At 40.7% G+C, this 27,541-nt stretch overlaps 3 protein-coding genes across 10 annotated transcripts in view; 1 reads left to right on the forward strand and 2 right to left on the reverse strand.

Moving 5' to 3' along the window:
* Window positions 1-11,122, forward strand: part of LOC129178192 (USP6 N-terminal-like protein) — a 24,020-nt gene extending 12,898 nt beyond the window's left edge. The window contains exons 9-14 of one of the 3 annotated variants that reach the window (XM_054770181.1): window positions 344-464; window positions 2,364-2,458; window positions 2,543-2,608; window positions 3,281-3,380; window positions 4,506-4,658; window positions 4,749-11,122. In XM_054770181.1, the coding sequence (XP_054626156.1) occupies window positions 344-464; window positions 2,364-2,458; window positions 2,543-2,608; window positions 3,281-3,380; window positions 4,506-4,658; window positions 4,749-5,299 (1,086 nt within the window). In that variant the 3' untranslated portion in view covers window positions 5,300-11,122. The remainder of the gene's footprint in view (window positions 1-343; window positions 465-2,363; window positions 2,459-2,542; window positions 2,609-3,280; window positions 3,381-4,505; window positions 4,659-4,748) is intronic. The other 2 variants (XM_054770180.1, XM_054770179.1) reach the window with 2 other exon arrangements.
* The window catches only part of LOC129178186 (serine/threonine-protein kinase BRSK2-like), a 122,479-nt gene that overhangs the window by 22,961 nt on the left and 71,977 nt on the right, over window positions 1-27,541 (reverse strand). For 3 of the 5 annotated variants that reach the window (XM_054770168.1, XM_054770164.1, XM_054770169.1), the window contains one exon: window positions 17,938-22,979. The exons of 1 other annotated variant lie outside the window; for it this stretch is intronic. In XM_054770168.1, the coding sequence (XP_054626143.1) occupies window positions 22,765-22,979 (215 nt within the window). In that variant the 3' untranslated portion in view covers window positions 17,938-22,764. Of the gene's footprint in view, window positions 1-17,937; window positions 22,980-27,541 lie in introns of those variants that run through there. One more of the 5 variants, XM_054770167.1, reaches the window with a different exon arrangement.
* On the reverse strand, window positions 917-17,792 carry LOC129178189 (uncharacterized). Of its 2 annotated transcripts, XR_008569760.1 has the most exons (3): window positions 13,106-17,792; window positions 4,496-13,008; window positions 918-3,363 (listed from the first exon to the last, which is right to left on the reverse strand). XR_008569760.1 is itself a non-coding variant. In XM_054770174.1 (2 exons), exons 1-2 carry the CDS (start codon window positions 13,294-13,296, stop codon window positions 11,298-11,300), a joined length of 1,902 nt encoding a protein of 633 aa, XP_054626149.1. In that variant the 5' UTR covers window positions 13,297-17,792; the 3' UTR covers window positions 917-11,297. The 2 variants fall into 2 exon arrangements, 1 of the variants encoding a protein (XP_054626149.1); XM_054770174.1 differs by having other exon boundaries at window positions 917-13,008.

Consider the following 27,541-nt stretch of genomic DNA (forward strand, 5'->3'; position numbering starts at 1 on the left):
GTTGCTGCTAACTAGCTGTTAAGTTTAGCGGGCAATCACTTTTTCACACAGGACCATGTAGGTTTGGATTTTTTTCTCCCTTAATAATAAAAAGCTTCATTTACTGCATTTTGTGTTCCGTTGTGTTGTCAAAAGTTATGTTAATATCTTAATACTTAAACTTGTTTGATGAAATGAAACATTTAAGTGTTACAAACATGCAAAAAAAAATAAAGAAAAGATATCTGCGAGGGGGCAAACACTTTTTCACACCACCATATCCGCTGTGATAAATGTCCCCAAATCCTAACAGCTGAGAAAAAGCCACAATGTAGTAGTCCTGGCTTTGTTGATTGCTGTGCAGGAAGTGAGCTACTGCCAGGGCATGAGTCAGATTGCTGCACTGCTGCTCATGTTCATGAACGAGGAAGAAGCCTTCTGGGCGCTGACCCTGCTGCTGACCAATCGCAAACACGCCATGCATGGTAAGCTGAGCTTTCCAACGTGACACTGTAAAGGCTATTTCTTTTCCGTAGCCTTTCCTCCTGGTACTTTGGTATGCGTTGCTATCGGAGATCACACCATTTTAAAAATAAGACCAATATGTCTGGCTACAGTGCCAAAAGTACACAGATCCAGATCTAAGACCAGTTGAAAAATTGCAAGAATTGACATTTTGCACTGTTGGATCTTACGGAGGGTCACGATTGCAAACAACCATTAAACTGAAAAGCACCTTGTAGCTCCACCTCTCAAAAAGTGTGCGCCATATTTTAGATCAGTACGTTGTCACTTAGAGCCTTCGGGATGCACACACACATACACTCACATAGCACACTCAGAGTTGCGCAACACTTAGATATGACTCAAGAAAAATGCCTGGAAGATAGATGCATTGCTCTCACTCACACCAGCTTAACGCTCACTTTCACACAATTTCACTTTCACTTTCCAGGCACACAAGCTTAGGTTTTACTTTGTAGAGGGGGTACAGCAACTGCTATTTACGCTCCTAATCACATTTTTAAGACCAGTTAAAAAATTTACATTTCACATGGTTGAATCTTGAAGAGTTTCTAACTAGAGCTTGAAAAATGCAAAAAGAAGAAATGGCAGTGAGGCAAAAAAAAATGTAACCAGCAAATTATTGCGAACAAGCGTTCAAGTGAAATAGGCTGTTCATCAACTGATCTAAATTTTAAGACCACAGCCTTTAAAAAACAAAGTCTTGGCAGAAATGTGGATTCAATATCATTTTTTGTCAGGTATCATTCATGCTGTCATGACCTCTTGATGGCAAAGGTTAGAAAAGATTTCTCTCATTGAACGCGGTTGGATTGTTGAGCTGCATAAGCAGGGCCTCTCGCAGCGCGCCATTGCTGCTGAGGTTGGACGCAGTAAGTCAGTCATTTTAAACGTTTTAAAAGATCCTGAGGGTAATGGAACGAAACAGTGGTAGACCCCCCAAAAATGTCACTGTCCCTGAGCCGGAGGATCCGATTGGCTGTCCATCAAGACACGGGACCATCCTCAGCACAAATGAAGGTTGTTCCTGGTGCCGAGTGCAGTCCAATAAGCGTTAGACGGCGTCGGCAAGAGAAGGGTTTTAAGAACATAAAACGTCTTCAAAGGCTTTGGCTCCTTCAACGCCACTAAATTGCCCGTTTGGAATTAGTACGAGAGCACCAAACATGGGACATTGGAAGGTGGAAGAAAGTTTTATTCTTTGATGAGAAAAATGTAACCTTGACAGTTCTGATGGCTTCCAACGTTACGGCATGACAAGGAGATCCCACCAAGGAGATCCCACAGGAGATGTTTTCCATACGGCAGGAGGGGACGCCATCATGATCTGTGGTGCTTTTTCCTTCATTGGAACAATGGAGCTTGAGGTTGTGCAGGGGTGTCAAACGGCACTGAAGGCCCTGGTCTGTGTGGTAACGATTGGCTTTTGGCTTTTTCAACATGACGCTGCAGTTCACAATTACCGCCTGGCCAAGAACTTAACCTTTTTTCGGGTCTACCACTTGACTTTTTTGTTCTACAAGTGTATATAGCAGTTGCTGCACCCCTCTAGGAAGTAAACTTACGCTTGTGTGCCTGGAAAGTGAACTTTAATTGTGTGAAAGTGACAGTTAAGCTGGTGTGAGTGAGAGCAAAGCATCTATTGTGTGTCTCCCAGTAATTTTCCAATATCAAAGTGTTGTGCACCTTTGATTGTGCTATGTGAGTGTATGTGTGTGTGTCCTGAAGGCCCCTATGAGACAAGACAATGCATTTAGCTATTAGGAGTGTATAATATCTAACAACACGCACACTTTTAAAAGAGGCGGACCTATAATTACACTCTACATATTGCATGCTATTTTTTTTTTTTTTACTAGGATTCTTCGTTCCCGGGTTCCCAAAGCTTCAGCGATTCCAGGCACATCACGATCAGATTATTTCCAAACTCATTCCTAAACTGAAGAAACATCTGGTGAGATGATGCGCATACCATCAGTCAAACAGGACATCATGATATCAAGCATACATGACGCTTGGTCGATGTGTTTCTCTGCAGGACAAAGAACAGATGTCGGCTGGCATTTACACTCCGAAATGGTTCATGCAGTGTTTCATTGACAGGGTGAGTAACCTTCCTTAGATACGGCTTAGATATGGCTTGGCAATGTTGATTTCTCCACTTCCTGAGCATTTTACCATGTGTGATTTCACTTCGCTTTTCACTTTCACTTTCCTTTGACCATCAGTCTGCCTCACATGTGGGAACAAAAGTGACATTGTCCTTTCTTGTAAGTTTAGGTCCAACCTACGTTTTTAATGCGATCGCTCCTTTTGCAAGTCTTTCATGACAGCCTCAGTAGAAATAATCAGAACGAGTTTGAATACAGGTAACAAGAATGATCAGCGTGAACGCAGGCCTGCGGGGTTCAGCCGAGAGAAGGGTTCATGCGGTATGAATGGCCTACTGTGAATACATTGTTCTCCTACTTGATGGATGCAAAATGGTCAAAAGGCCCTGAAAAATCGCCAATAGCTTTTGGAAATGGGTATGGTTCCCACAGAAGCCAGTAATATTTTATCTTAGCTTAGCAGCAATGAGGGCTGTTCCGCTGACACCGAGTTGGGTCCACAATCCTGTGGTGGCCGACTTGGACCACTGTCAGCACTTCTTTCTCACTGACTTGTTTGTAGACTGGATCTGGTGTGCGGGCCTCTGAGGTCTGGCCCAAAAGCAAAAGCGGCTTCTGATATTGGCGAGGAGGAGAAGCCACAAGTGATGATGTGATTTTTGCAGACGCCGTTCACGCTCACCCTTCGTCTGTGGGACGTTTTCATCCTGGAGGGAGAGAAGCTCCTCAGCGCCATGTCTTACACCATCTTGAAGATACACAAAAGTAAGATATCAATCAATCATATTACCTCTTAACTACTTTTAAATTCATCTCTTTTTTTATTATCAATCAGTCTGCTACTGTTGGAACTTTTGGATGTACTTCATTGTTGTTTTTTTTTCTGTATTTCTCTATAATTATACAATATGTATATATATATAGATTTTTTTTCCAGATATTTCATTTTTTTACATTTTTTATTTATTTACTTCTTAAATAATCTTTGTAAATGTTCTCCTCATAATATTATGACTTTATTCCCATAATATTTTGACTTTATTCTCATAAATTCTAACTTTTTCCCCAACCTAATTTTCCAAAAATTCCAACTTTTGTTTGTTTCTCATATTTCAACTTTTAAAAAAAAATATATATATTTGTTTTATATTTCAACTCTGTGCTACTAAAGTGACATTATTTTTCTTCACAGTATTATGAGTTTATTCTGGTAAAATTATGACTTTTTTTTTTTTTAATTGTGAGTTTTTTCTCCTAATATTTTGACCTGTAAAATTACTGCAGACTTTTTCCAATTTGCTGTTGTCTTTTAAATTTTCCAAATACTTCAACTTTCTTCTTGTAAATGTTCTTCTCATAATTACAACTTTATTCCCACCATTATTTTTTCCCTAACCAAATTTTTCAACAATGTACACTTTTTTGTTTGTTTTTCATAATATTCTGAGTTTAAAAAAATTACTTTTTTCTTTAATATTTAAACTATATGCTACTAAAATGACTATTTCTCTTCATAATATTACACCGTTATTCTCACAAAATCACAACTTTTTTCTTTTAATATTTTGACTTTATTCTTGTAAAATTACTGTTGATTTTTAATTTTTTTTTTCATTTTTTTAAATTAATTTATTTTTTTTTTAGCTTTCTTGTTAAATTACAGTTTTTGAAGGTGTTGCTTTTGGACACCCCTGAATTAGGTTAAAATGTTTAGCATAATTCACACATGCATTTATTCTGTGGCTAAAATGAATGATATTTAATTGTGATTAATCAAAATTAATCCACAGCAACCCTGTGATTAATCTGATCAATACTGCGTTTGATAGCACTTAATTTAGTTGTAATTTAAGTTTCACATATTAGCTCGATGTTTGTACATTTGTGAAGAGCGTCTCTTGAAGATGTCTTTGGACGAGCTTCGGGAGTTCCTGCAGGAGCGGATCGCTCAGACCTTTTTCTCCAGCGATGACGTGGTCATGGAACAGCTGAGGGCCTCCATGACCGAACTGCGCAAGATGAAGCTGGATTTTCCTCCTCCAGGTAAACACCTGCAAAACACCTGACTGCTTCTTGCAGCAACACCCCGTCAGATAAAAGCCTACATTTTGGAATGATTCCTTGTTAACGCAGGGAAGCTTGAAGAGCTGCCACGTAACCCTCTGGGTCAGGAGCTGCCATTGCTGCTGAGCCCTCTTGAAGCCTCTAGAGGAAAGCCATCTTCAGCCAGTGGTTGTCCCAAAGCAGGAGTGAAACTCCACATCATACGTAAGCAGGCAGAGTCCATATACCCAGACCACAGCCCCTCCAATGACGTCAAGGATCTATGTCATGCTGATGATGAGGAGGTGGTCACTCTGCCTTCCCCAGACCCCATCATTATCCACAGCCAGGCCTTGCACGCCTCAGATGACTTCCCACTTACCGGGCCACCGCCTTACCAGCCACCCAAAACTGCTGATAAGCTCTCTCAGCCCGATGACTCGGTACACTTGACAGACCACCTCGCTCCTGCGACCACTGACACACCGTCCCGAGGCGTCCTCAGGACTCTGTCAGCCCCCACGGATTTGACACCGTCAGAAAGTACGGCAGAAGAGGAAGAGCGTCTGGTCCGGCTGTCCCATTCTCTGACCTCTAACAGGACCCTCAAAGAGGACTCAAGTCCAGCTCTGAACACTTGATCACCTCTTTGTTTTTTGGATTTGCTAACAAGTTTTTAAGGCCTCATGTATGCTCACACCGTCCATAGGCTAGCATCTGATGGCTGGTGAGGTGGTCACCGCGTACGTTAATATCTTGTTTTGCAATGTTTTTTAATGGGTATGCAGTGTTTCGGGTAAAATGGAGCTTTTGTGGTTTGTGTCATGAGAAATGTGAGCTCATGTTTTGAAAGCTTTGTAACTACACAACATGAAGTTATTGATTCACAGGTGTTGGTTTCATTCCATGCAGCGGTGGACAATGCGTGCACCTTATAAGGGCGATTAAATAAAAAAAAAACATTCATGATGTTCCCTGGACTCCATGTAAATGATTTTACAGATCATGTACACGTCATAGTGCACGTAATATCTCACTATTGATTAACAGACGTGTTATAATGTCCAAGTCAGTCGTGCAGGGCTGGTGCGTGCTACATGTGCGTATGAGGTGTGTTAAGAAGCAGCGTTACGATGCCAACTACTGGATAGACATGCAACAACAAGCTACATTCACAGACTTCCATCCATCCTTTTTCTATGCCGCTTATTCTAATTAGGATCGTGGGTGTATGCTGGAGCCTATCCCATCTGACTTCGAGCGAGAGGCGGGGTACACCCCGGACTGGTCACCAGGACACATATAGACAAACATTCACACTCACATTCACATTCACATTCATACCTATGGACAATTTAGAGTCTCCAATTAACCTAACATGCATGTTTTCGGACTGTCGGAGGAAACCGGAGTACCCACAGAAAACCCATGCACGCACGGGGAGAACATGCAAACTCCACTTCCTGATCTCCTGACTGTGTGGCCAACATGCTAGCCACTCGGCCACTGTGCCGCCCAACATGGCAATCTAAAAAAAAAAAAAAACAAAAGCGGCAAAACCTGCTGTGGTGGTACACATTTAATCATGTAAATGATTGTATGGGAAACACATATGATTTTGCATTGCTTTTAAACGGTATACAGTAATCCCTCATTTATCACGGTGAATTGGTTCGAGACCCAACCTTGTTCAGTAGGATTCCTTCTTTAAAACTGAATGTTTTTGTAGAGCACAGAAAACCTGTTTACAACTGTCTAAATATTTTTTTAAACACTATTAGAGCCCTCTAGACATGAAATAACACCCCTACAGTCACCCTTACGTTCATATTACCCAATATACGTAGTAGACAAAAGAGAAAATGTGATCTATAAGACATAAATAAGATTTGTTTGTGTTACTGTAAATGTGTTCCGGTGCTAGGGGAGCTGAGTAGCGGGTGAACAGGAAGTGATGTCGGGGGTTCAGAGTTTAGTTTTAGCTTGGCATGAGTTATGGCCGCAACAGTAGCCCGTGTTTGGGATTATTGTGCCTGTTGTGAGATCATCCAAACCTGCAATAAAAGCCTGTTGTTCCGGCAATCAAGTCTGGTGCTTGTTTGTCTCAGCGAACATTACAGTAACATTACTGACACCCAGTGACCGGTGTGGAATACAACATATCATCACAAAGTCTTTGAATATGTCTTCTTAATGCCTTATATTTGTATTTTCTTCATTTTCCTGCTTCAATAGGGCAAAACATGCATAAAATGTGCTTAAATATGCAGATTTTATGATGGCAAATAGGCTGTATTCAACCATGAAACAGCATGATTTATTAATTTATATATTTTTGAAAACCTCTGATAGAGTGAAGCCGCAAAATTCCAAGCATGAAGTGATGAGGCATTACTGTATTCTAGCTGTGTCATTATACACAATATTGGGTCCAGGAGATGCTTAGCGTGCCTAATCAGAAAGTAGGTCCAAAATATGCATCGATCTTGTTTTGATCTGGCAAATCTTAAGTAAGTTTGACCAAATGTAGAATTACTACATCTTCTGCTTGAACATTAGGATTAACACCGTGGCAAGGAATATTTCCCAATTACATGTATTATCATTCACAGTAGCGACGGCATAGTTCACTGGTAGACTACTGGCCAAAGACGCTAGAGCAACCATTTCTTTTTTTCCTTAAAAGAAAAAATATCTTAAATAGCAATTTTCACTTGAGAAAAATGATCTTACCCGGTATACTAAGAAAGTATAGCTAGCCAATTCTTACGAAGATTTGTTGTGCCAGAAGTTAGTTATTTTTCTAATAACAAGCTAAAAACCTTTTTTGGATTATTCTTCAACAACAGATTAAGAATATTTGTCTTAAATTGAGAATAAAACTGGTTTCTAAACTTTCTAAGTTTAAGAATGGACTCACACATAGAAAATGTAGGTATCTAACATTTATCCATCCATTTTCTATATCGCTTCTCCTCTTTAGGGTGGCAGGGGCATGCTGGAGCCTATCCCAGCTGACTTCGGGTGATAGGCGGGGTACACCCTGGACTGGTCGCTTACTGAAGACAACAATAACAATAAACAATGTAATGTAGATGATATCACATCTTAGTGTGTAAACGTGTAATGTGGAGTCAAATAAACAAGGTAACACATAAGAAAAAAAAGAACGTTCTCCAGTGGTTAACTTCAGAAAGTCTAAAGTTCCCTAACGTTAAGGCAACCCACTAACACAGACGTTGCCCTGTGGGTGCAGCTGATAGCTCCACACAACATTGGTTTGGTTTTTGATTGGTTGCTTTTTGGTAGCTGCAAGAACAATGGGCCTCATTCACGAAAATCTTCTTAAAAGTCTTCTTAAGAAGTGTACTTAAGAAGGCGCGGGATGGAAACTGCGCCGCATTCACGACACGTTCTTAGGGCAAGACTGAGGAGCAGCTGGACAACAAACGAAAGAAAAACTTCAATTCTACAGAAATAGAGGTGCTTTTACAAGGAGTGAGCGAACACAAGACCACCTTATTTTCACGTGTATCCACCGGTCATCAGGCCATCCAAAAAGAGTCGGCATGGAGGAAACATGCAGGAAACATAAATGCCGTTTCCACGGAGAAACGCACCACCGCAGAGGTTAAAAAGAAGTGGTTTGACTTAAAATAGACTCAAAAAAAAGATTGGACTGCACCGGAGGGATCTGGAGGAAACGGGAGGCGGGCCATCCATCAGAAACCAAACCATTTCGGAAACTCTAGAAAATATTTACACCATCATGATGGAAAAATAAAGTCAAAATACATAGTTTGTGTGTGACAATGTATTTTTTCTGTGGTTACATTTGATTAGACGCTGCCTAATTAATACAGCAGCCCCGTGCTCTGGCTCAAGACGTGGCTGGGGGCGCATTTCGTTATCTGGGGGTGCTCCGTGCGCGATAGACACACCACGTTTCATTGCGATGTTATTCTGATGATCCTGAACACCTGCAAGAACAGAGAGGGAAGCCTGAAGCCTGAAGCGGGACATCAAATATTCGTGGCTTTCAGCAAATAAATCTAATGGTCCCTTTACATTCTCTCTCTGCGCAGCGCACGTCCAGCCAGCTACTTTTTTTTTTTGTTGATGAATTGGGATTTGAATATATATTTATCGACGGAGTATATTTTAGTTGTTTTGATGATAAATAATTGTTGGGATATTTTATTTGCACTACATTTTTTGGGATCAGGTTGCAAAATCCATCATGAGGGCGATTGCGCATTGAAAGTGCAAGCTTTGCTTGTGCGTAAGAGTCCTCCTGAGCGTTCGTAGAATTTGTTCCTAGATCTAAGAACTTTGAGTTAAGAACACGTTTCGTGAATGCCAAAAATCTTCGTAAGAAGGCTTTAAGAACAGATTTGTGCGTAAGAACGTTTCGTGAATGAGGCCCAATGACGGTGCTGACAATAAACTTCATGTTTAGGCTATAAATCATTTGAAAAATGTCTCAACTCTTCCCTGTTTAAGGACTAAATACTGTTTTCCCATGCAAGCACCTTCATCACATAGACAAGAATGGCCAGGCAACAGTGCGCACACGTACGGCGGGAGACAAATATAACGCCGAGCGATTAGTGAGATGTGATTTTTTTCGAGGAGGCATTTTTGTGGTGCAAATGTTTTGTATTAGTCTGTTGAATGCATATGAAGCCCAACTCCTTACTCCTAACCCGAGCGACTACCTGGAACTATATTCTTCATCACCGAAATCTGACCAGAACTGGTCTTAGGGCAGCAAGTGGGGGGTAAGTCTCTTTTGGTGTACTACACCACTGATGGGGATGTTATAGGCTGTATTCATGTAAAAAAAAACCCAACTATCTCTTTAAGCACATGGAATTGCATTTGTGAAGTGCTATAAATGAATCTGCCTCAGGCTACTCATTTGCTTGTCTGTGCAAAGTGTTGTGATTAAGTGACAATGTCAGCCATTGGGTATTCAAATGTCTGCTATTCAACTGCAGACGTTCCATTGTCAGGTTAAATGTGTGCCATGTTGGCTTTAGAAAGTGGATCGACAACCATCAACCAAATGATCATACGCACAAAGAAAAGAGAATTCCACATGTTCTTGTAGCCTGTGTGACGTCTGTAAGTTCCATTCCATTCCATTCCATTTTCCTCCGCTTATCCGGGTCCGGGTCGCGGGGGCAGCAGTCTCAGTAGGGAAGCCCAGACTTCCCGGTCCCCGACCACCTCCTCCAGCTCCACCGGGAGGACACCGAGGCGTTCCCAGGCCAGCTGTGAGACATAATCCCTCCAGCGTGTCCTAGGTCTTCCCCGGGGCCTTCTCCCGGCTGGGCATGCCCAAAACACCTCACCAGGGAGGCGTCCGGGAGGCATCCGGACTAGATGCCCGAGCCACCTCAGCTGGCTCCTCTCGATGTGAAGGAGCAGCGGCTCTACTCTGAGCTCCTCTCGGATAACCGAGCTCCTCACCCTCTGTAAGTGACATCAAATAAAGCATGCAATCCTTAAAAACCGCTGCCAACAGCAAACTAACCGAGACTCTTTCAGAATGTTTTTTAGTATCTTGTTCTTTGTTTGTGAATCGTCAATTTTGCATAATTGACCTTGATGTAGGTTTTTTGAAAACATTTTTTAAAGGCTTTAAAAATCCACATATTTAAAGTAAATTCTTAAGTAAATTCCGCATTTAGGACATCCCTGGGTTACGTATTTTATAGGGAGGTGGGAGTGTTAACAATTGAGTGTGTCCATTCTGTGTTTTGGTAGCAATATCACTAAATGGCCCCCTGCTGTATGCATAGGCTGGCTGCAGGCTTCCACAGCGCTGCACACACACTGTGGCTTGTGGCGGTACTCTCGTGACGGCTTGTTGATAACAGAGTAAATGCATGACGAAAGAAACTCTTGCTTTCTCTTGCTTTTCTCTTTTAATGCTACATCTCAATATAGTTAGGCGTTCCCTGCAGTTTTCTGTTCCGAGTTAACCATCCAATAAGTTAGTTTTTTAGTTTTGTGATGTTGTGATACTAGTTAGTATCAAGCCTTTTCCCTCAAAGGCAAAGTTTTATTGTTTTTTTTTAAACATTCATTGCGAATCACCTGGTGTATGTCATGTGACTGATCTGAGTCTGGGTTTCAGTTGTCTCTGTTGTAATTTGTGACCATGTGTAAAGTGCCATGAGATAACTGCTGTTGTGATTTACCACTATATAAATATAAATACATTCAACTGAATTGCATTGATGTGTTTGTGTGCCTTTTTCAGCTCAGCAGATTTCTGTCACCACCCACTTCATGTCATTTTTTGTGATTGCCTCATGTAACACCATAGATTCATCTTTTACAAATACCACGGGTACCTTGTCGACCATGCTGTGTACATACATCTACTGATGCCTGGTCTGGACACATCTTCAGTTCCTTGGATCTTAAGGCGTTTCGGGTCTTTCAACATAATACGCCCTCCTCCAGGTGACCCAGCCGGGGCTGATCAGACTCCAGCTTGTGTCCAGACGGCTAGCTAGCTTCCATGACTCTATGGCTCCCCTCTTTTGAGCCAAAGCCATGTCGAGGCTCTTTCTGCCACATCGGTGGAACTGCGGTTGGCTCTCCTCTTTCTCTCTCCCTCGATGCCTAAACTACTGAAGACTGTGGCCAAGGATCGGGCTGCAAAACCCCTGCGTACTTGGAGAGCTTCCTCTCAAAGGCTTCATCCAGTCGATCTTCCCATGGGACTGTCAGCTCCAGCAGCACTATTTGCCTGGTGGACTCTGACACAGGGACAATGTCTGGTCGCAGGGTGGTGACGGCAATGTGGCTGGGGAACTTCAGCTGATGTTCAAGATCCACCAACAACTGCCAGTCTCTTGCAGACATCAGTATGCCTGCAGATGTTCTTCTGACAGGAGTTGGCTTGTCCCCAGCTCTGACAAAGGCGATGGCTTTCTTGGAGGGACGGAACTGCTTTGCCCACTCCAGTCCTGAGCTGATGGCCTCAGCGATGGTTTTAAGGACTTGGTCATGCCTCCACCTGTACCGTCCATCTCCAAGTGCCCTTGTACAGCAGCTGAAGATGTGTTCCAGGGTTCCTCGCTTTGAACACAGTGGGCATGCTGGTGACTCTACTATGCCCCATGTGTGCAGGTTTGACGGGCTTGGAAGCACATCATACACTGCCTGGATGAGGAATTTAATGCGGTGAGGCTCAGATTTCCAAAGCTCTGCCCAAGTGACTTTCCTCTCAACCGCATTCTCCCATCTCATCCAAGCTCCCTGATGTTTCATTCCCACTGCCTTGCAGGTTCTGGTCTCCTCCACTGCTGCTCGCACCTCCTCCTGAACAAGGCGTCGCCTTTCCTTCCCCCTGGTGTTCATTTGGGGACACGGAAAGGAACCTAGCCCTGTTCGGCTTCGTGTGACCACTCCCACCAGGCTCCTGTGGTGCAGCCTAGCATCTGCCTCTTGAACTGCTTCCTCTGCCCTCCATTTCCTGCCCGTCCTTACTTGGATCCCTGCTTTAGCCACCTTTGGATCACATGAGTCCCTGTACTGAACCACTTCCCTGGCTCTGGTTACCTTGTATTCCTCCTCCAGGGATTTCAGAGGCAGTTGCAATTTGTTGGTGTTTCCATAAAGTGCAATGCTACTCAGGCTCCTTGGCAATCCAAGCCATCTCCGGAGGTGGTTGCTGACCCTCCTCTCCATGGTTTCAACTGTCGAGATGGGGACTGCGTAAACAAGGAGGGGCCACAGGATCCTGGAAAGAATGCCATGTTGGTAGACCCAGGCTTTAAACTTCCCAGGCAGGCCTGACTTGACCACAGATTTCAGCCAGCCATCCGACTCAGTGCAGGTCGACTGTATAGATGTTGTGTCTCTCAGATAGCAGTCAAAAACCTTTCCCAGGCTCTTGACTGGTTTCTCTGAGATAGTTGGGATGGCTGTGCCTGTGATGTTAAACTGGAACTTGTCCTCTACCTTTCCTTTCCTCAGCACCATTAATCTGGATTTGTCAGGTTTGAAACGCATCCGGGCCCAACCCACCAGCTTCTCAAGCCCCTTCAGAATCCACTGACAGCCTGGGACTGATAATGTCATGACTGTGAGGTCATCCATGAATGCCCGGATGGGTGGTTGCCGTTGTCCAGATTTCGTGCGGGGCCCTCTGCACTCTGGTTCAGCAGACTTGGTGAGCATGTTCATGGCTAGGGAGAACAACGTCAAAGAGATAGTGCACCCTGTGATGATACCGATGTCCACCTTGTGCCAACTGGATGTTATTGCTCCTGAAGAGACCCTCATCCTGAAATTGTTGTAATAATCAGCGATGAGGTCTCTGCACCTGCTGGGTACGAGATGTTTCGCCAGAGTGAGCTGAACCAGCTTGAGTGGAATGGAACCGAAAGCATTTGCCAGATCAAGCCACAACACTGACAAGTTACCCTTGTTGTCTCTGGCCTCCCGAATGAGCTGTGTCACCACACCCGTATGCTCCAGACAACCTGACATTCCTGAAATGCCTCCTTTCTGGACTGATGTATCGATGTAGGTGTTCTTTGCCAGGTAGGTTCACAGCCGTTTGGAAACGGTGCTGAAGAAAACTGAAGAAAACCATAAATGAGCTGAACAACATTCATATCTATTTTCAAATGAGTCAACACCACGCACCCTGATACATCTTTTCAAACACCAGTTTGCCAAGTAGCCAGTCCACTCGGGATCGGGGAGGTCTTATACACCAATGTGTACATCTCTGGACCCACTTCAAGGTACAGTGGCTTTCAGTTTTTCATTTCCAGTTTAATACCATTTCATGACCAGGGAGTTGCAAACTAACTGTTGCTAGTGTTAGTTTATTGTATACTTCAGTTTCATGCCAAGCTTGCCTGATGGGGTTTTGATGTGTAACTTGGCTTCATTTTCACTTTGTACTGTAGCGACCAGAAAGAAGCACAGTTTGAGGAGTCCATCTGGCAAACAATCAAGTTCGCCTCACACAGACGGTAAATTTAAAATGCTTCTTGTATTTGTCTCAGTTGGTGAATTTTCAAAATATGAAATGAATTTGAAATCTTTCAATCACTGTGAGAAAAATTGCAGTTTTTCATGTTTTTGTGAATATGTATATATTGTCTTCAGCCTTTTCTTTCTTATTCTTTTTAGGTCAGCCACTGTAACCATGGGGCAAGCAACAGGTACCCAAAAACAACATACAGACATCACGAGGGGCTTGTTGAGGGAATGTTAGAAGAACGTTGAGGGACCCAACCATGTAACCAAGGGGAAAACGACAGCTGGCTGGGACACACATGTGTGGCTAATTTGGTTTCTTATTATTTAATCTTTAGTTGGTCGGAGCATTGTATGTGTGAGGTTGGTCCCGGTTGGCCATGCGGCTGTTATTTGTTTAGCTTTTTGTCTTAGGTTAAACACTCCTGCTGCAAGCTTTCTGGTTTCTGCTCTACAGCCGATTAAAAATAGTTTTTACCTGCACTGGGTCATCTCTGCATCTTGAAGTCACTGCCATCAAATCACCATACAATGTCATGACAATATACTGTGTATTTATTTCCATTCAGAGTTAACCATTTAACACAAGGACACAACATGGTTGTGTTTTGGTTTTTGTTTAAATAAAGTATGTAAAATGGGAAAACCTCTTTTAATGTTGTCTTATTTTTAGATATGTCCTTTTTACATGTCTAGGAATCCTTCTATTTTGGCTTAAAACAAGCATAACGTTAGAAAAACTACCAATTTTAAGAGCACTCATTTCTTGTCAATAAAGAACAATCTTCCTAAATCTAAAACATGTAATAAGATTTTGCTTAAATCTAGCTTCATACAAGTGGCATTTATGTTCATTTATGAATCTAATAAGAATATTTGTCTTGATCTTAACTTGTAATAAGACCATTTGACTTAAAACTAGTGATGTGATTTAAAATAAACATCCTTAAAATTAGACCTGATTTCTTATTTTAGGACTCATTATATTCTTACAAGAAGATTCTAGTTTTAAGAATTCTAGCCAAGCAAATTTTGCTTACCCCATTGGCAGATTTTTTTTGCTTGAAATAAGAAAAGTTGTCTCATTTTATGATAATTTGGGCTTGTTTCAAGTATGGCTGCTTTTGCAGTGTGTTTGTCTGAGTGATAGTTGAATTAATGACAAGTCCGTGATTATGATGATTTAATATATGAACAATGACATTACTGAAATAAATGTTGCACTGTGTAAATACTATCCATACCATATACAGTAAGTACTTTTTAAATCAAATTTCGGTTGTGCGTTATGGTATGAAAAAAACAAAAAAGACTTACAGACAGCAAAAACAGCCATACTTGAAACAAGCCCAAATACATTTCCTCTTTTATTTTAGAGTTTCCTATCGACAAACAACCATACCTATTGACAATTTTTAGAGCCTTCAATTAAACTATCATACATATTGTTGGAATGTGGAAGGACGCCAGAGTACACGGGGGAGCGTGCAAGTCCCGCACAGAGGTTCTGACAGGGTTTTAAACCCGGGTTGCCTGATTGTGGGGCCAACATACCACTGGGCCACTGTGCCGCTAACAACACTTATTCACTGGTCTGAGCTTCTCAACAAATAAGCAAAATGACACAATTTACAGTAAAATTCACTTCATTTAGGAAAACCTATTGTCATATACATTATTAGAATTCTTTTTTGGCATGATTTGCATGTAAATTCACCAGTTTTTAGATTTGTCAACTAGATAAAGAGTAATATTTTCTTGAATCAAGTTGAATAATTTTACACATTTACACAGATTTTATGACTAGATTTAATTTTTATAAATCTTGGTACGCTCTATGAAATTCGCTGTTCAGCCTTCACATTGGTCCGAAATCAGCAAATCTTTACATTTATTTTCTGTGTGTGATTCTTAAATTGAGAAAGTTTAGAAACCAGTTTTATCTTAATTTAAGACAAATATTCTTAATCTGTTGTTGAAGAATGATCAAAGTAAGGTTTTTAGCTTGTTATTAGGAAAAAAAGAACTAATTTCTGGCTAAAATATCTTCATAAGAATTGGCTAGCTATACTTTCTTAATATAAGATTTTTCTCATGTGAAAATTGCAGAAGTGGTCTGAAATCAGCAAATCTTTAGATATATTTTCTGTGTGTGAGTCCGTTCTTAAATTTAGAAAGTTGGGTAAGCAGTTTTTACTCTGAAAGGGAAATATATATTAATCTGTTGAAGAATCCAAATTAAGTTTTTAGTTTATTAGAAAAAAGAGCCATCCATTCTTTTTCTATGCCGCTTAGCCTAATTAGGGTTGCGGGGGTATGCTGGAGCCTATCCCAGCTGACTTTGGGCGAGAGGTGGGGTACACCCTGGACTGGTCGCCAGCCAATCGCAGGGCACATATAGACAATCACTCATGTTCATATTCATACCTGTCGCCAATTAACCTAACACAGTTGAATACAAGCAGTGTATTAACACAAGAAGATGACTAAAACTGGACTATCACATATCAAAATGACTAAAATGTGGTGCATTTGGTACCTGGGCCTTCAGTGGGGACTTAACCAGACACTGGCTGGACTACATAGTCACCGATAGGCCTGACTTACCTTACTGCTAATAACTTTCAGCATTAGAAATATTCCAACGATGGTCGGTGGCGTCGGTGCTAAACCTGGTGCTCAGCCAAATGTACATCCATCCCTTTTCTTCCATATATCCGGGTCAGGTGGCAGCAGTCTCAGTAGGGAAGTCCAGACTTTCTAGTCCTTGGACACCTCTTCCAGTTCCACGGGGAGGACACCAAGGCGTTCCCAGGCCAACTGTGAGACATCATCCCTCCAGCATGTCCTAGGTCTGCTTCTGGACCTCCTCAGGGCTGGACATGCCCGGAACGCCTCATCAGGGAGGCGTCTGGACTAGATGCCCAAGCCCATCTGAACTAGCTCCTCTCAATGTCAAGGAGCAGCGGCTTTACTCTGAGTCCAGCCATCGTACGGAGGAAACTAATTTTGGCGGCTTGTATCTGAGAAGTTGTTCTTTCAGTTACTACCCAGAGCTCATGACCATAAGTGAGGGTGGGAACGTAGATCGACCGGTAAATTGGGAGCTTTACCCTCTGGCTCAGCTCTCTCTTCACCACAGCGGTCCGTTACAGCGACTGCATTGCTGCATCACTGTGCTGATCCACCTGTTGCTCTCACACTACAGCCTTCCCTCACTCAAGAATACCATCCTGAGATACGTGAACTCCTCCACCTTGGGCAAGACCTCACTCCCATCCCAAAGGATTATGAACAGAATCGGTGGAAACCAGCGTTCACCAGGAACAGGCTTGACTTACTACGGGAAATGTGAACCAGGCTCCTGCTACGGTTGTACGAGGACCGAATCCCGTACACCCAGTTCACGCCCCACATGACACCGTGAGGGATGCAATCAAATGCGTAAGGAGAGCGGCTCGGGGATTAAATGTTCAGACAACTCCAAAAATCTATGCTACAACATCACCTGGAGCAGTTCACAATCAATATTTATCCAGTAACATGACAAAAATATAAAACCTTTTTAAGTGAATGCATCTACTCACCAGAGATGTCAATTTCTCCTCATCAGTCAGCCATTGTGGGCGTAACTTGGCTTGTCAATCAGTTTTGCTGTGATCAGCCAATCGTAGGATAGAACAGTGCTCGTATCACTGTGGCGGGAAGTGAATCTGAAATCTGATTGTTTAACAAAAACAGCCCCATTGCTTATAGTGTTTAAGTGACATGGGCCAGCACTCCTGATTCTGAAGGCCCTGGACAGATTTAATTGACTTGACAACACATGGAAGCTGAAATCTGATTGGACAAAAAAGATAAAATAACATACACATACACATACACTACTGGAAGCAGTAAACATGCTACTGAATGAAGATGATAGACTTTTGGGAATAAATTGATAACATTTCATGGAACAAATTGGAACAAATAGTAGAATCAAAGTCTGTCGGTTGTAGGTCAGTGCTTCTGGGAGTGGTTAGGGCCAACAGAGAAGGCTTTGCTGGCCCTGACTGCACACCACTGCTAAAATGTGACTAAAAGTAAGGTATTTTAGTTCAAAAGGCTGAAAGTAAGATGGCTGACAAAAACAACACTGTCACAGTTATGTGATAAAGTCAACAGACTGATTTCCTTTTGCACTCAACTTGTTGACAGTGACGAGCCAACATTGCCACCCGACAGTAACGTTCCCAACGTAGAAGAAGAGTCAAGCCAACAATGAAAGATATTGCTTTTATTTCCTCTCTGATTTGCTGAGGTGGGACCTGGTCGCCAGCGAGGTCCCACTTGGGTGGACAAATGCGCAGAATCGCACGGTCATGGTATGCACAGTCAGCAAAAAGAAGGCTAGAGGCCAAGACGGCGGAAACGTGGAAATAAAGCGAAGAAATGCACATGAACAACATAACAAAGTCGTTGTTTCAACTCGCACATGCAAAGAAAAGACAAACGCTGAACATGCAAAGGAGAAAACTCAAGAAAAGACGCTGACAATCAGCAAGAAAAGCTTTGCTCCTCTCAACGAGGCTACGTCTACATTCTGAAAGCACGCTCAGTCATTCCCTCCAATAAATATAACCCCACCCACTCCTACTGACAACATCCTGCAATCATTTCATTTCTTATAAATACATGAGGATAAATAAAAAATACAATCAAGTACAAAAATACACAGAGGAGTTTAAAAAGATAAATACACTTAAATAAAACGCTGAAAAACGAGATGTTTAGTTGCTCGCAGCAAAGTGCTGACTAAGCATCAGGAAAAACATCGAATTGATCATTGGACCACAGGAAGTGCTTGCAAAAGTCAAGAAATGTTATTATTTGTATTTATGACCTCACCCCGTAGACTTCATTCACGCCTGAACGCTCCACGATGAAAAAACATACGGGGATGCAAAAACCAAGTTCAAGTGTTTCAGATTCTGCTCTGCTGCGCTTCAACTTGCATAAGATAAGATAAAGACTGAGATAAGATAAGTTTAAACCAGAGATGCCCAAACCTTTTCCACGGAGGGCCACACAGTAAAAAATGAAAGGATGCACTTTGACATTTTGTAAAGCAACACACGTAGATATGCTAAGAAGTTATATACCGTATATTTTGAGAAACAACTGCATCTCAGCTCTGTCACATAAGTGAAAAATCCTATGAACGTTGTGGTTTTTTATTCCCCATTTTTGCTGTTGCTTTTTTTGTATTTTCCAAATATTTCAACTTTGTTCTTAAATAACCTTTGTAATTTTTTTTCTCATAATATTATGACTTTGTTCAACCTAATATTACAACTTTTTCCCCAACCTAATTTTCCAAAAATTACAACTTTATTTTGTTTGTTACACAAAATATTAACACTTAAAAAAATAATAAGTTTATTTTTTCCCCTGATATTATTATATTATTTGCAAAAAAATTTGACTTTTCTCCTTAGAACATGACTTTATTCTCTTAATATTTTGGCTTTATTGTCGTAAAATTACAGTTGTTTTTTCCATTTCTGCTTCCCCCCCCCATAAACTATTTCAACTTTCATCTTGGAAATGTTCTTCTCATAATTTGGACATTATTCCCATAATATTATAACTTTTTCCCAAACCTAAATTTCGAAAAATTACAACTGTATTTTGTTTTGTTTGTTTCTCACAATATTACAATTAAGAATATTTTTTTTTATATATAATTTAACTATATGGTACTAAAATGACAATATTTTCCCTCATAATATTACAAGTTTATTATAAAAATTTTTTTGACTTTTTTTCTGTTAACAAATTGGCTTTATTATTTTTCCATTTCTGCTGTTGTTTTTTTTCCAGCTATTTCAACTTTCTTCTTGTAGATTTTCTTTTCATAATTTTGAATTTATTCCTAGAATATATGGACTTTATTCTTGTAACATAACTTTTTCCGCAAACTTATTTTCCAAAATGTACAACTTTATTAGTTGTTTTGTTTGTTTTTCATAATATTACGGTTTTTACGTTATTTTCGCAAAATTACAACTTCTTTCTCTTAATATTTTGACGTAATTCTGGCTAAATGACTTTAAATTTTTTAATTTTTGCTGTTGTTTTTTTTATTTTTATTTTTTTAAGTTTTCTTGTTACAATATATTTTTAGAATATGCTGCGCGCTAAGAAAAAAACACCTGCAGGCCACCCCTGGGCTGTACTTTGGACACCCCTGATTTAAACTATGAAATAAATACATAAAAGCATACTACTCATACAGTAAGTGTCATGGGCTTAAACTCTTATTTTGATGTTCTTGTTTTTTGCCATTTCTTGTTCTCTGTTTCAGGCAGCTTGGTCAGGTGACTGAGGCGGAGCAACGAGGCAGGTGGACACAACTGTCAATCATCACTATTCTTTTAGCCCTGCGTCCAGACCAGGAAGACTCCAGATGATACATTCTGTACCTTAGTCCTCCCAGTTCCCTTCCGTATACCTGAGTATTTATTACTCGTCTTTTGTACCCTTAGGCTGTGTCTCAATTCGTGCACTTGCATACTTACTCTAGTCTTTTGAGTGCATAAGTGTGTTCACAGGTCACGGTCAGTACCATGGAACAATGGCGGCTGAGGACCACCCTTTAGCGATGGAATGTAGTGAACAAAAGAAGGTAAATATTGTAATTGTCATTTCGGGGTAACTGTACAATAACTGATGGTTACAGGACAGTACCACACTTTCATACTTGGCAGACTCAGGAACTAAGTGCACAGTGTACACAGTATACTTACTGATATGTACTAATCGAGACACAACCCAAGTCTTTTTCGCCATTTCTTAGGGGTAGGTTTTGTTACCGTTATTGCTTGTTCCCTGTTTTTCCGACGTCTTCGGGTGGCTGGGACGGGGCAGCAAGGCAGGTGGACCCAATCGGCAATCGTCACCATTCTTAAACGTTGCGTCACTGGCATCCACGATTATTATCCATGATTAAGTATTACTTAATGTACTTGTACTTTCCCTTTTTTTCCTGGACGGCCTTATTGCTCCATTTCCGAACTGTAGTTTGTTTTCTGGTCTTAAGCCAAAGCAGTTGCTGTTTTGGACACTTTGTTATCATCATTATTCCTTCTTGACTTTGTCCATGCTTTGTACTTTCTCAGCAACTTATATTTCTTAATAAATAGGGTTTTTTGTATGATATATACCACTCTCACCGTCCAAAAAGCAAGCAAGTATAATGACAAGATGTGCGCACTATGTTCTAACCATCCAACTGTGTCCCTTTTGAAAGAGAGTAGCGTCTTTATAGACAAAATAACCCAATATAACATATATATGTATTTTGTTCTTAATGTACTGTGCATGTTTTACGCTACAACTATGACAATTACGATTATAGCATGATATTACAACTTGATATAATTAAAGATAAAGTAGCTTTTTTCTTATATATGCTCCCCAGGTAATTACAATGTAATATTGCTGCAGTTCATAGACTTATGTATGTGTCATGTGGATAATGTCTCAGTGCTCTGTCATTGTGCAGTGTGGTGTCTAAACAGCAGCGTGGGTGCCCGCACCACATTCTAAAAATATAATTTATCAAGAAAACTAAAAAAAAAAAAAAAAAAAAAAAATTAGTAGCATAAAGTTGAAATATTAAGGAAAAAGGAACTTTTTTTTATAAAGGCGGAATATTATTTTTAAAAAAAAGGAAAATAGGTTGCGGAAAAACTCATATTATGGGAATAAAGTCGAAATATGAAGAAAAAGAAAGAAAAATTACAAAAATGTTGAAACATTGAAATGTTGAAACATCTGTAATTTTACAAGAATAAAGTCAAAATATTAAGAGAAAAAATTCAACGAGAATTCTGACAATTTTTTTTTTTTTACAATTTTACAAGAATACCATCGTAATATTATGAGGAAAATAACGTCATTTTAGCATCATAAAGTAGAAATATTAAAGAAAAATATATATTTTTAATGGGGTTGGGGAAAAAAGTTATACTATGAGAATAAAGTCAAAACATTGTAGAAATAAAGGCATAATTTTATGAAAGGAAAATGTACTAGAAAAAAATAAAAAAAAAAAACTGAAAAAATGGGAAAAAAGGAGTAATGAGTGAGGTTGATACTAATACACTTTTTCAACTATATCACAAAGCTGAGATGCAGTTTTTCTCTTGAAATATAATAACTTAAAAATATTGAATTGGCCCTTGCATCCTTTCATTTTTCAGTATGTGGCCCTTGCTGGAAAAAGTTTGGACACCCCTGTCATAGAGCCACAGTTGCAAGTGTAATGCCCTCAAAATCTGTTCAAATATGTGTTCTTTTTATTTTCAGCACATCGTAATGCTTTTTGGTGTTGTTCAAGATTGAGATTTTGGACATGTTAGTAGCGTAATGTACATTAAATGACCAAATATTAGGTTATTTTGTCTAATTACTCTACCGTCTTTCAAAAGGGGCATGACTCGATGGTTAGAACATTGCAAACAGCAGTTTTTTTTGTCACAGCGTCATGATGTAGAATCGTCTGAGGAGTACGTATGTTGGTTTTGCGCGTATTTCTGATGTGAGCGGGCCTTTTCTTGAAACAAGATGCAGTGGATACAACAAAGGAGATCATTCATGTCTGTATAAAATCCCAAACGTGTCTGTCTGTCTCTGCTTCCTCCACCGCTTCTTTGGGACGTCCATCTTTGCGTGTTTTCAAGCCGACCTTGGGATGACCTCAAAGAGAGTAGAAGATGTGTGCACGCTGACAAATGTCGCTGTCTTAAGGCCGGTGGCGTGAACGTGACGGAGTAAGGAGGTGAGGAGGTTTGCTGCAGACTTTGCTGAAGGTGACGAGCAGGCCGGCCGCCGTACTTTAATAGTTTTTGTGGATGACCCCTGGTGGCACAGACAAGTCAAGCTATCAAACATGACAGGACACCCCCCACTGGGACAGAGAAGGCGGGGCCTACAAAGCTACATTTCCTACTTAATGAAGTGAAGTGAGTATAAAAACAGAAGCAGCTTTTTCTTGTTCCCCTCTGTCGTCTTTTTCGACTAAGACATGCACGGCTACCGCTCCTTAAGGACGCTCCTGTGTCCTGTTGCTGGCGGCCATCTTTGTTTTGTCTTTGCCAGCGGGGCTTTTGGAGTCATTGGCGGGGGGCTGGCTGGGCTTGGCATGCTTGGTGGGGGAGCTAGGCGTGACGGGAGCGCCGGGCGAGCGGGACGCTTGGGCATTCTTGTCGTCGGAAAAAAGCTGTTTAATTACGTCAAAGAAGTTACTCAAGGGGCTGCCTACACAGACGGAGAGAAAAGAAGAGAGGAGCAATGAGGTCAGAATGAGGAGGTGAGAGGAGGCGCTTGAGGAAAGAAGGTGTACACAATCATACCTTATCTGCTCTTGACTTCCACTTTCTTTTCTTTATTAAATCTAAAATAAATCCGACTTGAAAAAACATGATCTTAGTACTTCTGTATTTACACTGTGAGCGCAAAAGTGCATTCACATTTAGGGTGTACTCAAAATAGTCCACTGGTGTCCCATGACTTCTATTCGGATGTTTTACTGCAATTTCTCTGAGTGTGTGGATTATTTCAAGTCATTCTGATCATTTCCACAGTGAAAGTCATTCATTACTTGCAAGAGGAGCAATTGCGTGAATTAAATGACGCATTTTTAAAGGTTAGATTGTGGGTTTGATTTGTGGATTATTTTGAGTCTTTGCATTTGATTTCTATTATGAATTGTGTCAGTTATCATTGATAAATCGGCGAGGAGCAATTGCTTTAATGAAATGGCGCGTTTATTACACATGAATGTTGTCACGGGTGAGCAGTTACGGACTATAAACTGCTACTTTTTTCACACACTTTGAACCCTTCAGCTTAAAAAAATTATGCAGTTAATTTATGGCAAAAAGAACTACGCTACAGAGAGAGCTACAGAGAGCTGAAACAGAAAGTAGTGCATTTCTGCAATATAAGCTAATATCATGTTTTGAAGTCTTATGCGCCAATCGTGTTTTGATCTGACAAATATTTAGTAAGTTTGATCAAGTGTAGAACTACTACAGCTTCTGCTTGGACTGCAGCAGCTGATGAAAAAAATGGTCTCACATCTGATGTAAACAAGTGACACTGGGGACACCAAGTGTAGGTAGGATTGCAAGGTTTATAGTGTGTCTTTCTATCTAAATATCCCATGTAACAACGTGGACACCTGCAGCATATAGACAATGTACAAAAATGTTTTCCTCTTTAAATTTGGTGGGTGTGGCTTATATTCAGGTGCACTCAATAGTCCAGAATTTTCGGCAGTTGGTTCCAGGCCCGACCATGATAAGTGAATTTCGCGTAGTAGGATTCCTTATTTATAAATTGAATATTTTGGTAGTTAGAGCATAGAAAACCTGTTTACAACCATCTAAATACGGGTTTTAACATTATTAGAGCCCTCTACACATGAAATAGCACCCCTATAGTCACTTTTACACTCTTATTACCCAATACAGTAGAGTTAATAAGACATAAATAAGGCTTGTGCTCGTGTGTGTTGCTGTAAAATGTGTTTGGTGCTCGGGGAGCTGGGTGGGGGTTGAGTTGACTTTTAGCTTGGCGTGGGTTACGGCTGCAACAGTAGCCCATGTTAGGGACTATTGTACCTGTTGTGAGATCATTCAAATCTGCAATAAAACCTGCAAAAAAAGCCAATCAAGTTTGGTGCTTGGGTGTCTCACTGAACATTACAGTATCATTACTGACACCTAGTTATCACTGTAGAGTAGTACATATCATAGCATAACATCTTTCAATGCAATGAATGTCTTATATTTGTATTCAATTTTTCTGCTTGACAATGCTTAATTTAGGAAAAAATACACATTTGCTTAAATATGCATATATTTTTTGTAATAATAGGCCACATTGAACCACGAAACAGCATGATTTATTAATTAATATATTTGTGGAAAAAGCGTGATAGAGTGAAGCCGTAAAATTTGAAGCGGCGAGCGAATACTGTATTTTGAGTTCAGTAGTGTACTTAAGAGAGCAAACAAGAGTTGAAACACAAGTGAGCATTATTCTGCAGAAGTAGTAGAGCAGATGTAGGATGTTGTGGTGTGAAAAATGTTTGCATCAGAGTCTCTGATGAGTTGGAGAGCTAACTGGAGCACTGAAACAACTTCCATAGGAGAATCAGCTCCTGCATCCTATCGTGTTTCTCCACAGCTAATCCCTTTTATGTCATGCTTTGGGCTGGAGCCTATTAAATATATTCTGTTTCTTTGGCTATTGTTGAAATTTTTAAAATTAACTGTAGAACAATTAATGTAATTAATAATATTCATTAATAAATAATAATGAAATAATAATTGAACATCATTCATTCATTCGACCATTCATTTTCTATGCCGCTTATCCTCACTAGGGTCATGGGGAGATGACGGAGCCTATCCCAGCTGACTTTGGGGAGAGGCAGGGTACACCCTGGACTGGTCGCCAGCCAATTGCGGTAATTGAACAATAATTCATTGTAATTATTGCTATTTAATAATTGTTAATGTAACATTGTATAGTAATAATGCTAATATCATAATAATACTAATCATAGTACTAATGTAATATCTCACGGATATGTAAGTCTTTCTTTAATTGTAGGGATGTGTTCCAAAGCTCCTGTTTGCTCTCCATCTTAATTGTACCCCAACAACATCCATCCATGAAGGCAAACAGTGCCATCCAACAGTTAAGAGGGAATGAAAACATGCAATAGCAGAGCAGACACATCCATCCTTAAGGTTCCAAACGCTGGTCGCTCTCGTCTCTATGATAACCTACCCTCCAGAAACACTGTCATGCATTCATAATACAGCATGTTTGACTGCGAAAGTCGACATACAACAAAAATGTGTTAATAGTACCATGCAGAGGATTGCAGTGGTCAGTGACATTACAAACACAAGCACACACAGGACACAATATTCCATTTAAGAAATCACAGTTTTTACATGCATACAGCAAAGGACAAACTTTTTTTTTTTTTTACCGTATCCATCCATCCATTCATCCATTGTCATTAGGATTGCGGGTAAGCTGGAGTCTAGTCCAGTCACCCGTCAAGCACAGGACACAAACAATCTAACCACCACACCACCGTGCTGTTCATTACTGAATCTCTCTGAGTCTTACTATTTGGAGAAAAGGCATGGCTTTGGGCTCTTTTGAAAGCAAAATTTTTATCCCCAACAGTCAGTAAGTGCTACCGACAATGACAAAAAAAGAGTTTTGAAGGATTTGTCTAGGTAGCTACGGACTGGAAAACACAATAGGCACAAAGCTTGAGTTCTTAACCAATCCCATTTCAAATTTGACAATGACACTACAAAAATGGAGTATTTTACCCCCCCACTTATCCGGGGGCGGGTTGCGAGGGCAGCAGCCTATGCAGGGAAGCCAGACTTCCCACTCTGCTTCATCCAGCTCCTCCCTGCGGATCCTGAGGCATTTCCAGGCCAGTTGAGACATAGTCTCTCCAATGTGATCTTGTCATTTCGGTCACTATCCAAAGCTCATGACCATAGGGAAGGGTAGGAATATAGATCGACCAGTAAATTGCGAGCATTGCCTTTCGGCTCAGCTCCCTCTGCACCACCACAGGTAGATGCAGGGTCTGCATCATAGTAGACACCGCACGTGTTCACAAGTGCGGGAAGGATAGATTGCAAGATTGACAGGTGGATTGGTGTCATACGGCAGCAAAATTTTTCGGCCATGAAGGGTAGATAGAACAGCATGATTAATGTCAACTGGCGACCTTGACTCTTTTTTTTTACACAATAGTCACCTTTTCGTTACATCATCCTTGCGCCTCACTCTCCAGGCATGACTAATCATCTTACATTCGATTGAGTTCTTACGGTAGCTACTGTGCTAGCACCATGGCTCATTTAGAAAATATATTTGCATCACTATTACCTTGAAATACTATTATTTTGGACTACTATCACACTTCCTACATACTGTAACTACAAAGCTGTTGGAAATACTGAACATGATGTGTGAAATGGCTAGCGCCGTATGGCAACATCTAGATAGGTTTGGATTGGATTGCAGAGAACTTCCATCCGTTCAAACATTCAGCCATGTGACGTGTTCCAACACAAAGGAGAGTATAGCAAGCATGCTGCCGTTGAGAACATATGGTAACACACACCAATCCTGGCAAACTTGCCATGCTGGTGTTCCGCGTGAGAAGCATGCAGATCATCCACGTGGGACGCTGAGGATGACAAGAAGCAAGCGTGCACGGGCAGGGGATGAGCAACAGGAACACAGAGACGGAGGATGCACATCGATGTGGTGCTTTGGTGGAGTTTCCTTGTGCAGAGAATGGCAGGGCAATTCTTCTACTGCAACTTTGCATTTGACTGGAAAGATTTTTGGCCAAGACTGTCATCATTCCTCGTATTCTTCTTGAGATATTTTTAGAATCCACTGTTGAATGTTGAGGGTGTTTGCTGCAATGAACTTTGACACTTTCATTTTGTGGTGCATGCCACACGTTACGATGACAATAAAGTTAGATTCTATTCCAGGGGTATCCAAAGTTTGGCTCAGGGTCCATTTGCAACCTGCGGCTGCTTTTTTATTGCCCCGCGGCACATACTAAAAATAGAATTTAACAAAGAAAACTAAAACGAAAAAAAACATAAAAAATGGAAAAGTCAGCAGTAATTTTACAAGAATAAAATAAAAATATTAAGGGTAAAACATTTTAATCTAACAAGAAAAAGTTGTAATTTTACGGGAATAATGTAATAATATAGAAATAATGTAATTTTAGTAGCATAACGTTG

The sequence above is a fragment of the Dunckerocampus dactyliophorus genome, chromosome 3 (assembly GCF_027744805.1).
Source record: "Dunckerocampus dactyliophorus isolate RoL2022-P2 chromosome 3, RoL_Ddac_1.1, whole genome shotgun sequence".
NCBI lineage: Eukaryota > Metazoa > Chordata > Actinopteri > Syngnathiformes > Syngnathidae > Dunckerocampus > Dunckerocampus dactyliophorus.